Source organism: Gorilla gorilla, chromosome 1, assembly GCF_029281585.2.
Source record: "Gorilla gorilla gorilla isolate KB3781 chromosome 1, NHGRI_mGorGor1-v2.1_pri, whole genome shotgun sequence".
Classification (NCBI taxonomy): Eukaryota; Metazoa; Chordata; class Mammalia; order Primates; family Hominidae; genus Gorilla; species Gorilla gorilla.
The window spans coordinates 127116972-127130456 of record NC_073224.2 but is presented as its reverse complement, the minus strand read 5'-3'; the positions used below and the strand labels follow the sequence as shown (position 1 = coordinate 127130456).

General features: G+C 39.3%; 1 protein-coding gene across 1 annotated transcript; it reads left to right on the top strand.

Moving 5' to 3' along the window:
* Nucleotides 1-200: 200 nt before the first annotated feature.
* On the top strand, nucleotides 201-11498 carry DDX20 (DEAD-box helicase 20). Its single transcript, XM_004026348.5, has 11 exons — nucleotides 201-765; nucleotides 1186-1280; nucleotides 3939-4107; nucleotides 4698-4812; nucleotides 4930-5072; nucleotides 5211-5349; nucleotides 5450-5508; nucleotides 6482-6564; nucleotides 6904-7009; nucleotides 7134-7235; nucleotides 9972-11498. Exons 1-11 carry the CDS (start codon nucleotides 465-467, stop codon nucleotides 11132-11134), a joined length of 2475 nt encoding a protein of 824 aa, XP_004026397.2. The 5' UTR covers nucleotides 201-464; the 3' UTR covers nucleotides 11135-11498.
* The last annotated feature ends 1987 nt before the right edge of the window (nucleotides 11499-13485 follow it).

Below are 13485 nucleotides of genomic sequence, written 5' to 3'. Positions count from 1 at the left end.
AGGGTACGGAGCGGGTAGCGTTGGGGAAGAGGTGGCCGCGAAGCGAGACACGCCAGCGGAACGGAAAACGGAAGCACGAGACGGGGGCGTGACGCACCGGGCGCATCACAAAGAACGGCGAGAGGGCGGTGGCGCCGGGGGCACGGCTGGGCGGCTCCGCCCAGAAGAGGGCCGAGAGGCGGGGCGGTGCCCCCACCGCAGGCCCGCGGCGCCCTCTGCAGGCCACAGGCAGCGACTCACCAGTTGCCTCATCTTTCCTCTCCTCCCTCTTGGGGCTTTCCTCAGGCCACATTTTTTGTGTGTCTGGGCAGTCTCTCAGCCTCCGACTCCCGTCCCTTTCTTCCACTTCCAGGCTGGGCGTGTTAGTGTCTTCGCGGGAAAACTGCCAATAAAGTTTTTCTTCTTCTCGCTCCCAGGATCTCCGCCTCCCCTTAAGCACCGCGAGATCTGACGGCGCGGCTACCATGGCGGCGGCGTTTGAAGCCTCGGGAGCCTTAGCGGCAGTGGCGACTGCTATGCCGGCTGAGCATGTGGCCGTGCAGGTCCCGGCCCCAGAGCCAACACCCGGGCCTGTGAGGATCCTGCGGACCGCTCAGGATCTCAGCAGCCCGCGGACCCGCACGGGGGATGTGCTGTTGGCGGAGCCGGCCGACTTCGAGTCACTGCTGCTTTCGCGGCCGGTGCTGGAGGGGCTGCGGGCGGCCGGCTTCGAGAGGCCCTCGCCGGTGCAGCTCAAGGCCATCCCGCTGGGGCGCTGCGGGCTCGGTGAGAGCGGGGGCCCGGGATAGGTCGGGGGGTGGGGTGGGAGAAGGGGGACCGACGGGCGGCGGCGGCCAGGCCCGCGCCGCAGCTCGGGAAGAGCCCTCGGTCGGCCCCCGGAGCAGGGCCCTGCCTGGGGCTAGGCGCTACGCTCAGTTAACTTATTTGTAAAACTAACGTGCACTATTGAACTTGAGGATAGTTAAGACCTTTTTTTAAGCACTGACAAATGGTTCTAAGTTTGCGAAGATAAACGGTAAACGTTCAGGGACTAGGCGTGTTCTCATACGTTTTTGAGAATCAACGAAAAATGAAGGTGCCAACTAGGGGAATCTCAGGAGACCCTTCTAGTTCTCTGATTCCATGTTAGCCCCTAAGTTGCTTCAGTGAGTACTGGCTAGTGATAATTGTTTTTTTCCTTCGCAGATTTAATTGTTCAAGCTAAATCTGGCACCGGGAAAACCTGTGTGTTCTCCACCATAGCTTTGGACTCTCTTATTCTTGAAAACTTAAGTACCCAGGTGAGTTAGCTGAGAGGACCAGAGGAGGATGTGTTTTGTGGACTTTACCACAGGTCAGATGAAATACCAGTAGCTCCTCAGAGCTGGAAGTGAATTTGATGAATGATTGAGTTAAGTGGTGGTGGTGGCGAAATTTGGAATTTTCTATGCGTACCTTATTTAAATAGAATAAAGCTACCATATATGTCAATTTTGTCACTACTTGGTAATACAGACAGGGATTCTTCTTTTACTTACTGACTAGATTAATGTGAGACTTAACATTTGACTTGATTCATGGTAATGTAGTGCTCTGGCTATTGTTGGTAACTGCAGAGTTTGTTTGTTTTTTTGAGACGGTGTCGCTTTGTCACCTACGCTGGAGTGCAGTGGCGGATCATTGCTCACTGCAACCTTGAACTTCTGGGCTCCAGTGATCCTCCCACCCATCTTCCTAAGTATTTGGGACTACAGGTGTGTGCCACCACACCTGGCTAGTTTTTGTATTTTTTGTAGAGATGGGGTCTCCAGTGTTGCACAGACCAGCCTTGAACTCCTGGGTTCAAGCAATCCTCCCACCTTTGCCTCCCAAAGTACTGGGATTACAGGCATGAGCCACCACAGCCGGTATGCAGGTGGTTCTTAAAGCTCTGTAAATGTATCATATTGATCTCCCATCTTCCAGGTTGTCTTAGAGTGTTTCTAAGATTGCCTTACCCAAATTAGCAGGAAATTTGAGTTTGGGGATCATTTCTCCAACAAAGATTTGTTGAGTCCGTATTACGTATAAACAGTATGCCAGGCATTGGGGATTCAAAGATGAATTAGATGTGATTCTCATAGCCTTACCTGGTAGTTTAGTTGTTATGGCAGACTGTATTTCAAGTTCTCAGGCATTGGTATATCTGATGATGAATCTTCAACAGTGGTTTTTAACCCAGATATCCATGTTCATCACCTGGGAAGCTTTTTGAGTCCATCTTAGGTCTACCAAATCCTAGGTGATGTTGCACATTGGAAATCCTCCTACTTCCCAAGAACCTGAGTTAGTCTAATTGTAGACTAAGATGTATTTGAGATTTTGGCTTCTGACAATTTGGCAGCAGATAAAATGCTGAAATCCTGGAAAAGTTTCATCAATTCATTTTTTTTTGAGACCGAGTCTCACTCTGTTGCCCAGGCTGGAGTGCAGTGGCACAATCTTGGCTCACGGCAACCTCTGCCTCCCAGGTTCAAGTGATTCTCCTGCCTCAGCCTCCCGAGTAGCTGGGATTACAAGTGTGCACACCACACGCCCGGCTAATTTTTTTGTATTTTTAGTAGAGACGGTGTTTCGCCATGTCGGCCAGGCTGGTCTCAAACTCCTGACCTCAGGTAATCCACCCGCCTCAGCCTCCCAACATGCTGGGATCACAAGTGTGAGCCACCATGCCCGGCAAATTCATATTTTTAATTTCAGATCTTTGGATTATGAAAATTACATTATTCTCTATGTGTGTATCAAAGTAATACATATTCATTTTTAGAAATAGGGAAAATTCAGAAAAATTAGGACGTACCAGAAAACAAAATCTGTAATCTCACTACCTAGAGAGAAACTGCTATTAACAGTTTTGGCATATTTTCTCCTAGTCCTTTTTTTTTTTTTTTTAAATCAATTTTTTTTTCTTGTAGTTAAGAGCACAAAGTTTTGTTTTCTCCTCCTCCAGTAGTTACATTGCAAAGTTTTTACCATGACTCTCAAGGTCTTTTGTGATCTAGTCCCTGGAGGTAGATCTCTGACCTCCTTTACTTTCCCCTGAATTCCGTCATGTGGGCCTTCTTTTTCTTCCTCAAATACACCAAGAACACTGCCATCTTATGGCCTTTCCATTTGCTGTTTCCTCTTGGTGAAAACGCTTCCCCAGGGGTCATATAGCCAGCTCTACTCTATGCCGTACATGTAGGTCTCTGCTCAAGTGTTACCTCCTTTGAGGAGGTTTCATGATCACCTCATTTAAAATGACTCCTTTTTTCCTTGTTTGATTTTTTTATGATACTTTTTATTACCTGTCATTACTTATTTTTGTTTATTGTATATATTCTTATCCAAGAATGAAAGTACCATGAGGGCAAAGACTTTGTACTGTTAACTGTTGATTCCCCGGCAACTAGTATGTTGCCTAGCACAGAGTAGGTTCTTACTTAATATTTGTTGAATGAATGAACGAATGAATGGAATACAGTCAGCCCTCCCTGTCTTCAGGTTTTGTATCAGCTGATTCAGCCAACTGTGGATCAAAATACTCAGGGCAGGATGGAGGAACAATAAAAAATAATACAACAATCAAAAGATATAAACAAAAATACGGTGTAACCATTTACATAGCATTTAAATTGTATTAGGTATTATAAATAATCTAGAGATGGTTTAAAATATGTGGGAGGATGTACATAGGTAATATACAGATATATGGAATTTTATATAACAGACTTGAGCATCTGCCAGTTTTGGTATTTGGGGGCTTTCTGGAACCAATCCCCTGTGGATACCAAGGGATAACTGTACCTTACCTTATCAATAAAAACTCATTTGAAATGATCATTTAAATGAAATATAGTGTGTCATGTAATGAATATACCAGTCCCCTATGTATTTATTCCTCTGACTCAAAGGTGTAATTTATGGTTTTTTTTTAGATTTTGATCTTGGCCCCTACAAGAGAAATTGCTGTACAGATACATTCTGTTATTACAGCCATTGGAATAAAAATGGAAGGCTTAGAGTGTCATGTCTTTATTGGAGGGACCCCATTATCACAAGACAAAACCAGACTTAAAAAGTGTCATATTGCTGTTGGATCTCCTGGTAAGATAACAATGCCTGTTGGTAACCAGGGCTTTTAAGGAACTACACACTTTTAATATAACAATAAAGATATATGGGAGTCTTTGATAACTGTGATAATTATTTTGATTAGAAATGAAGAGCATTAGACCAGTGAGATTTAGGTACATGACTGGTTTACCAGTGGAATTTATGAAATCTCCATTCCTAAGTATGTTTGAGAAGACGTGGGATAGGCTTTTGAGAAGAGGAGAAATGCAGTGACTTTCAGGAGGCCCTTCTAAGCCATGGATTGGGATTATTCTTTGGCTTCTCTATTATATTTGGTTGCGAATCACTCAGAATCAGCATCTTGCATTCAGTGCTTGAGGTCTTTTGATAGAAATGGTGTTTATTTACTGGTGATGAAACGTGAGGGGAAAACAATGAGTTTAGTCAAGATCAGAGCTCCAGATTTCTAATTTGTGGTTTAGTGTGTACATGCATAATGAGAGTTGAATCAGGAAATTCAGCAGAACAACCTGTAAGTAATAAGTAGAGTAACAATATTGGCTGAGATTTACACAAATTTGGTACATCATAAATATTTCAATTTTTTTTTTTTTAATTAGGCAGAATTAAGCAACTCATAGAACTTGACTACTTGAACCCAGGCAGTATACGCCTCTTTATTCTTGATGAAGCAGATAAGCTTTTAGAAGAAGGCAGCTTCCAGGAGCAAATAAAGTAAGAAAAATAACTAACTTGACTATTAAAACAGTGTTCCGAAGTATCTATCTTTAGCTTTTCCAAGTGGTGATTATTGTTTGAATAATTTACATGGTATCTGTTTTTATTTTGCAGTTGGATTTATTCTTCCTTGCCTGCCAGTAAACAGATGCTGGCAGTATCAGCTACTTATCCCGAATTTTTGGCTAATGCTTTGACAAAGTACATGAGAGATCCCACTTTTGTAAGACTGAATTCCAGTGATCCAAGTCTCATAGGTGTGTACAGCTTTTAGGTACTTATATTATTGGTTTATTTGTGATATTCTGGAGCTTTCCCTTGCCGAGTTTTGTCTTGCTGTTTCATGGTTACCATTAGCATATATGTTTGTTTTAACTGATAGCTCTTCTTTGTAGGTTTGAAGCAGTATTACAAAGTTGTCAATTCATACCCTTTGGCACATAAGGTTTTTGAGGAAAAGACTCAGCATTTACAGGAACTGTTCAGCAGAATTCCATTTAATCAAGCTTTAGTCTTTTCTAATTTGCACAGCAGGTAATGTAACTTAAAAGGTTATCTGGGGAACTTGTGAAATAAAAGGATAGTCATGGGGCAATATTTGTAAATTTGTAACCATTTATGTTATATTTCATAGAGCACAACATTTGGCTGATATCCTTTCTTCTAAAGGCTTTCCTGCTGAGTGCATTTCAGGTAAGTTCATCTCTTACTTTAATCTTTATTTAGTATACTGACTTGAAGCCTCCAAAGTCAGGAGGAAGAAATACCACTTTATGAATTGTCTTGAGAGTGTGAAATTATCTTGTATCTTTTAGAGTAAAGGAATTTTCAGGCTTATTTTTCATTGGAATTTGATATGTCAATATTCTATTTTTAAGGAGTAACTTGGTATATAGTAAAAAGTTAGGAAAACTAGTGTTCAGAAAGACATAATTTTATTAGAATCTCTCTTATAGCCACATATAACTTAATTCTATAAAACCAAGTTTGTCTGTATTGTGTTAAGATAAAAATATTTTTTCTTTAGAATTTTTTTTTTTAATAATTGTTAAAATGCTGGAGATTGCTAACTGAATTGACTGTTTTATGGTTTTGTGGAAGGCAAAAGTGATTGAGTTCTTGCTGCAAAGTTAAATGATTACTGCTGGCATAATAAGAATGAAAGAGTCGAAGGATTTTTTGATCAGTGAGATCCTTTTTAGAGTTTTGTTTGGTGTCAGCTTAATTTTTAACCTGTTGGCATGAGCTTGTTTAGTTATGGTATATCACGAGATACTGGGGAGACTATTTTCTAATGAACCAATACTTAAACTATAGATTACACTTTAACACCAAATTATAAACAGCTGATTAAAGCATTTTTATTTTCCTAAGAATTGCTAGTTATACTTCATATGTAACTTTGCAAATAGAATGTTATATATTCAGGCATGGCCTGATCACTATTTAGGATTGATTTTTGAATTTCAAGTTGATTGCCTAAACCATAGTTTAAAAGATTTTAACTTTGGATCTTAACCTAGATTTGCACAGAAGGACAGAATTAACTGTGGTTGGTGTATTAAAAGTGTTAAGACTGGGGGTTATGCTTTTTACTTTTTGTGGATTGGATAAATATGTATTAGCTTAGTTGTTTTTATGTGACTTTCTTTTGGGGTCCTTTTAGGCAATATGAATCAGAATCAGCGTCTTGATGCTATGGCTAAACTGAAGCACTTTCATTGCAGAGTCCTCATTTCCACAGATTTGGTAAATTTCCTATTCAGTTTGGGTGACTAATCCATCTTGACATATGTTCTATTATCAGATGTACAGATTTCATATATTATTTTATGTAGGTGTATCTAACAAGAATACCAGAAGATAATTATCTTTCCAGTGCTGAGGAAAATACTTTCTTAAAAATGTCTTTAATATGTTTATCTTTGTCCTTGAAATTAGTCATTAGGAATGAATTTCCTTTTCCTCTGCTCCTCAGTATTCCGTTCTTAATTTGTCTCTTGGCTGTACTGGAAGAATATAATATGCATTGGTATCCATGCTGTACAGTTAATGCAAACAAATAATTGCTATCTTCTTCAATTCAAGACTTCTCGTGGGATTGATGCTGAGAAGGTGAATCTGGTTGTAAATCTGGATATACCATTGGATTGGGAGACATACATGCATCGGATTGGGAGAGCTGGCCGTTTTGGTAAAAAAAAAAAAAAAAAAGTTTGAGTGCTTTCTTTAAGGGGAGGGATCTATAATGTGACAGGTGGGCTTTGAATATTATTTTTGTGAAAATGATTTACTACCTAACATTCTCTCTGCTTTAGGTACATTGGGGCTGACAGTGACCTACTGTTGCCGGGGAGAGGAAGAAAATATGATGATGAGAATTGCCCAGAAATGTAATATCAACCTTCTCCCTTTACCAGGTACATTTCATCTGTTTCATTATTTCAAAATAATTATAGTGGTGATAAGCATAATAAAAATAATAATAATAGCTAACAGAGTGCTTATGATGTGCTGGGTACTGTTCCCAGTCCTGTATGTATGTTAACTCATTTACTTCTCACCACACTCCTATGAGGTGTGTGCAATTGTTTTGTAGATGAGGATATTTAGACATAGAGAGGGTAAGTAAAGGTGTTACAGATACTAAGTAGCACGGAGAGGAGTGCAAGCTAACCACTGGCACATGAAAAATGAGAGCTGGCTAGGCGCAGTGGCTCACGCCTGTAATCCCAGCACTTTGGGAGGCCAGGACAGGTGGATCACCTGAGGTCAGGAGTTCAAGACGAGCCTGGTCAATGTGGTGAAACCTCTTTCCTACTAAAAATACAAAAATTAGCTGGGCCTGGTGGCAGGTGCCTGTAATCCCAACTACTTGAGAGGCTGAGGCAGGAGAATCGCTTGAACCCAGGAGGTGGAGGTTGCAGTGAGCTGAAATCAAGCCATTGCACTCCAACCTGGGCAACAAGAGTGAAACTCCGTCTCAAAAAAAAAAAAAGAAAGAAAAATGAGAGCTATATTAGCTCTATTTTATTAGTTAGTAGCTTTGCAATTTGATTTTATTCTTTGATACAAGGGGGGATATTTTACCTCTTAAATTGCTGTGAAGGTAATTCTTGCCATATTCTCCTTTGTCACCATGTGGAAAGAACAGCATCTTTAATTTGAATACTATTGAAAAATTGGAGTGAAGTGTTTTCTTTTGATTTCAGTTCAGTCATTTGTTCTGCTTCTTTTTAAGTGCCCTCTTGGAAACAACGCATGTTTAAAACTAGTAATGATCTCTTAAAAACAAAAAATTCTAAAAAACCCTTGAGTGGAAATATGGCATTTTTGATGTGCATGTTATACAGAAAATGTGCACTATAAATAGTATCTATTCATATATAGATGTATGTCTATATAGAAAAATACACATATAGGTCACGCCTGTAATGCCAGCACTTTGGGAGGCTGAGGCGGGCGGATGACGAGGTCAGGAGATCAAGACCATCCTGGCTAACACGGTGAAACCCTGTCTCTACTAAAAAAAAATACAGAAAATTAGCCGGGCATGGTGGTGGGTGTCTGTAGTCCCAGCTACTTGGAAGGCTGAGGCCGGAGAATGGCATGAACCTGGGAGGTGGAGCTTGCAGTGAGCCGAGATCCGCCATTGCACTCCAGCCTGGGCGAAAGTGCGAGACTCAGTCTCAAAAAAAAAAGAAAAAAAAAAGAAAAATACACATATAGTATATACATGACTTTGCAGAATATGGGATATGTAGTTATTGAATAAATATAATTGAGTATTTTACCGACTTTATATTTAATTATTTTACAGAGCTAGATTAAGCACAGATCTGGGAGTTCTATGTATTCTAGTAGATCGGGTTAGTAATAACTCATTTTATGATCTTTTACAAATCTCTGTAATTGCTGTAAGCTTAGAGTCCTGATTTGCAAAGTACTTTAGAGTAAATGGTCTTTAGGCTCTATGTCAGTTCTAAAACTGTCAGTTCTTTCTGTGTATAAGTCTATTCGTAGTCTGATATGGGAAAAAAATTGAAAATTGGTAGAAGAGGGTTAAGACTTCTTGTAGGATTCAATATCATAGCATCTAGTGATAAAAATTGCCTTTGGACACTGGAAAATGATATATTTGGATCTTTATGTAATGTTAACAGGGCCCTGAAATCATGAGAAAATGATATTCATGCTGTTAGGTCTATATTGGACTGGGAACTTGTGTAACAACAGATGTTCAGATGAGTTTCCTGGGGCAGAACTAGGAGGGAAATTGGCCTGTATTATAGGACTAGGCAAGCAAGGGATATCAACTGAGTAGGAATGAGAGTTTTAATCATAGAATCTGTTCAGCAAAGGATCAAGAGACTTCACTGAAGTATCCAGACCTGTGGGATTTATAGATAACATGGAGCATAAATAGCGACAACAGGCAAGATCTTTGTAAAGCAGGGGCTTGATATATCTTGTCTGCCTAAGACAAAAATTGATCACACTTTGAAAGGTCTGAGTGCGGGAAGCAAATTGTCACACCTGGATGGAATAGAAAATTTAGAGGGTTGAAGCCAGCAAATTTTTTAAAAATTAGAAATGTCATTTCTAATTTTCATAGTCACAGATCTTTTCATAGTCATCTAGTTTTTTTCCCCTATAGAGGTTTTCTCTTTATTGTTAAGGGCAGTGATTTCTCCCTGTTGGAATATTGGGTGACAGATTTAGTTGGGTCTACAGAGTTGCAGTTGTATTATTTCCTAGTCGATAAGCTTTGGGGAGCACAATCCATTTTCTAATATCTTGTTTTGCTGTCAGAAGTATTGAGATAAAGGGGAGGGGCTGTGGAGAGGGAGGAGAGAAAAGATGGGAGAATTGTTGCAGGCTTGTACATTACTCCTAGAGTAAGCTCTTTTTCTAGTGAGAGTGAGGGGAGATAGTGCTTGTGAGTATGGGATGGGTCTTACATATTTCTTAGGCAGGTTTCTTTATTACAGGATTGCTTCAGTCTTTAAAAATATTACATCTATTAAACATCTTAGTATATTTGCATATTGTTTCTTAAATGTATTTGATCGTAGAAAACTTTATGAAATCATTCAGAAAACAGTGGTCTAGAGTAGCTTGAGAATTTTAATACATTTTTCTTCCTTTTTATGTAGATCCCATTCCTTCTGGTCTGATGGAAGAATGTGTGGATTGGGATGTGGAAGTTAAAGCTGCTGTGCATACATATGGTATAGCAAGTGTACCTAACCAACCCTTAAAAAAGCAAATTCAGAAAATAGAGAGAACCCTTCAAATTCAGAAAGCTCATGGTGACCACATGGCTTCCTCTAGAAATAATTCTGTATCTGGACTATCAGTCAAATCAAAAAATAATACCAAACAAAAGCTTCCTGTGAAAAGCCACTCAGAATGTGGAATCATAGAAAAAGCAACGTCACCAAAAGAACTGGGCTGTGACAGGCAATCCGAAGAGCAAATGAAGAATTCTGTTCAGACTCCCGTTGAAAACTCCACCAACAGTCAGCACCAGGTCAAAGAAGCTTTACCTGTGTCACTCCCCCAGATTCCTTGTCTGTCTTCCTTTAAAATCCATCAGCCATACACATTGACTTTTGCTGAATTGGTAGAGGATTATGAACATTATATTAAAGAGGGGTTAGAGAAACCTGTGGAAATCATCAGGCACTACACAGGCCCTGGGGATCAGACTGTGAATCCTCAAAATGGTTTTGTGAGAAAGAAAGTTACTGAACAGAGAGTCCCTGTATTGGCAAGTAGTAGCCAATCTGGAGACTCTGAGAGTGACAGTGATTCTTACAGCTCAAGAACCTCTTCCCAGAGCAAAGGAAATAAGTCATACTTGGAAGGCTCTTCTGATAATCAGCTGAAAGACTCTGAATCTACTCCTGTGGATGATCGTATTTCTTTGGAACAACCACCAAATGGAAGTGACACCCCCAATCCAGAGAAATATCAAGAATCACCTGGAATCCAGATGAAGACAAGACTTAAAGAGGGGGCTAGCCAGAGAGCTAAGCAGAGCCGGAGAAACCTACCCAGGCGGTCTTCCTTCAGATTGCAGACTGAAGCCCAGGAAGATGATTGGTATGACTGTCATAGGGAAACACATCTGAGTTTTTCTGATACCTATCAGGATTATGAGGAGTACTGGAGAGCTTACTACAGGGCATGGCAAGAATATTATGCTGCCGCTTCTCATTCATATTATTGGAATGCTCAGAGACATCCAAGTTGGATGGCAGCTTATCACATGAATACCATTTATCTACAAGAAATGATGCATAGTAACCAGTGATTATAGGATATACCTGAGACCATCAGGAACTGTCAACAAATGATACCTTTGGATATCCATCCTCCTCGACATATAGTACAGTGGTATATAGTGGCATTTCTGATAAACTTGAAAAGACTTGAGTCTTTCCACTGGGACACATCCATTTTTCAGATTGTTTTGATTTAGGCCAGGTATATTATCTTCATTTTTAAGAGTTTCTTTAAGAAACTTCATCAGATTCTTGAAAGATAATTTTTGGGACATAGAGCTGAAAGTTTCAGGGTGCCATTTTCTATAAGATCTTCCCAAAAGAAACATTTAAAAAGATGACATATACCACCGCTTACTTAAAAACAATAAAAGCAATAGATTTGAGCAGTAATATTATTGCTGTGGAGTTCTTTACAAAGGGCTTAGGCTGCATTTCCTTCTATAGAGGTGCATTCTTGTAGAAATTTGTAGCATGGTAGATCAGAAAATCCTCTTAGGTTTAGGCAGGAAGGAATATTTAAACATTGCTTTAGATTTTCCTAAAGGTATTCGATTTGATCTGTTAGCTTCCAGTAAAAATATTTGTTTTTAGTAAAAACAAATTTAAATATATTTACATGTTTATTGTTTATCTTTTGAATGTCTTTTGAGGCTGTGAAAGCTGTCCACATTTTTGCTGTGTATTAAATAGCTGTGGGTCATCAGTTGCTGTCTTACTTGTGTTGCTCAGATAGAGGAGCAGCTCTTAATCTTTTTTGGTTCTTGGATCCTTTTATGAATCAGCTGATAGCTATAGATTGACTTCAGGAAATTTCTCATTCCATAAGCACAGAATTGTGAGTGTAATTTCAAGGAGTTCATAGACCCTCTGAAGTTCATCTATACAGTCCAGATTAACAAGTGACCTGCTCTGCTGGTAAGGCTAGGGGAAGTTCTAGCTCTTAGTTTTAAGTATTTTGTGGAAGCTGGAATTGATTCTCTTCAGACACTTCTTAGTACATCCTAATCTTGTGTCTTCTAGAAAATTTTCCCCAGTTTTTACCTCTAATGTTAGGATCCAAGAGGAGCTTGGATCTGAGCTGATGCATCTGTAAATTATGATTTAGAAAAATATAATTGGAAATTACATATTCTTTGCATTTTTCCTCTGGAAATCCTTTTATGATTAAGCTTTTGGTTCCCAAGCCTTTCTGTGAACTGGATTTTTTATGAGAGAACCACTTGTGTAGAGAGATGTGTATTCACTTTTTAAAAGGAAAGCTCTTCTTTCCTGTGTACATACTTGTCTAGGTAGTATAAACACTTTCCCCAGGGCTGTCAGCAAACACCCACAGCCATTGTCATTTATTGTCCAACACCTACATAACACAATTCTAAAATCCTACTTAACTTGGATTCCTGTCATTTGGATTGGGCAATATTAGGCTTTTCTTACATGTGTCAGTATGTGAATTAATTAATAATGTAGATAGCAAATCCATAATTAGGTCCAGTATGTCATTAAGAAGTAGAGATTTTAATTACACATTTAAATAAGATCCTGTCATTGATATATAATTGAATTTACTTTTTCCATCCTTTCCCCCACAATACAGCCAAGTTCAGTTTGTCATTGCTGGGGGATTTTAATTAGGGTACTGCCTCATCTTAATTAGAGACGAGGTTACCCATTAGTCTTCAGAGTAATTGGATTCTCTATTTTGTGCTTGCTTTGTTTTCCCCACAAAAATAAGCTGGAGGTAAGCATATGTATAACATACAAAAATACTAATTGCTTCAATTTCCATAAGCATTTACCAGGAAAATGGCAGCTGCCACCTTCTCAACTAACAGGTAGCTATAGTTGTGGATGTGGGAGGGATCTTCCACATACTGCTATTTGTGTGTGACTCACCTTTGTGTGGAAAAAAATTTTTTTTTTGATTGTCAGTCTAGGTGCATCTTTCCATCATCTGTTAGGAACCATAGAGAGGTTTACGGTAGATTCACTTGAGAAGGCTCTGTGGTGGTGTGAAAAAGGTACTTGTCCTGGTTGATACTGCTACTACCTACTTTTTAACCTTGTACCAGTCATTTAACCTCTCATGGTCCAGTTTTCTCATCAATAAAATGAAAGTTGGACTAGAAGATTTTTAGGATCCCTTCTAGTTCTATGATTATATGACATATGCTGAAGAAAAAATAGTTTCTAGTTCAGGAAAAGGATACTCAAATTTATAAATACAGAAAGCCTTTATAAATTCAAGTAATTTGGACGAAGGCTGATGTGAATTGGTTAAATGTCTGAATTTGTGAATACTTGTAAATCATTAACACTTACTACAACTATTCACGTTAAGCTGTAACTTGAATTAGGCTAGCAATATTAACATGTAGCG

Bases quoted from the DNA above. Each gene is read 5' to 3' on its own strand.
- DDX20 (XM_004026348.5), top strand. From the start codon at position 465: ATGGCGGCGGCGTTTGAAGCCTCGGGAGCCTTAGCGGCAGTGGCGACT. The intron at 766-1,185 runs GTGAGAGCGGGG...TTTCCTTCGCAG, and splicing joins GCTGGGGCGCTGCGGGCTCG to ATTTAATTGTTCAAGCTAAA. The intron at 4,108-4,697 runs GTAAGATAACAA...TTTTTTAATTAG, and splicing joins TATTGCTGTTGGATCTCCTG to GCAGAATTAAGCAACTCATA.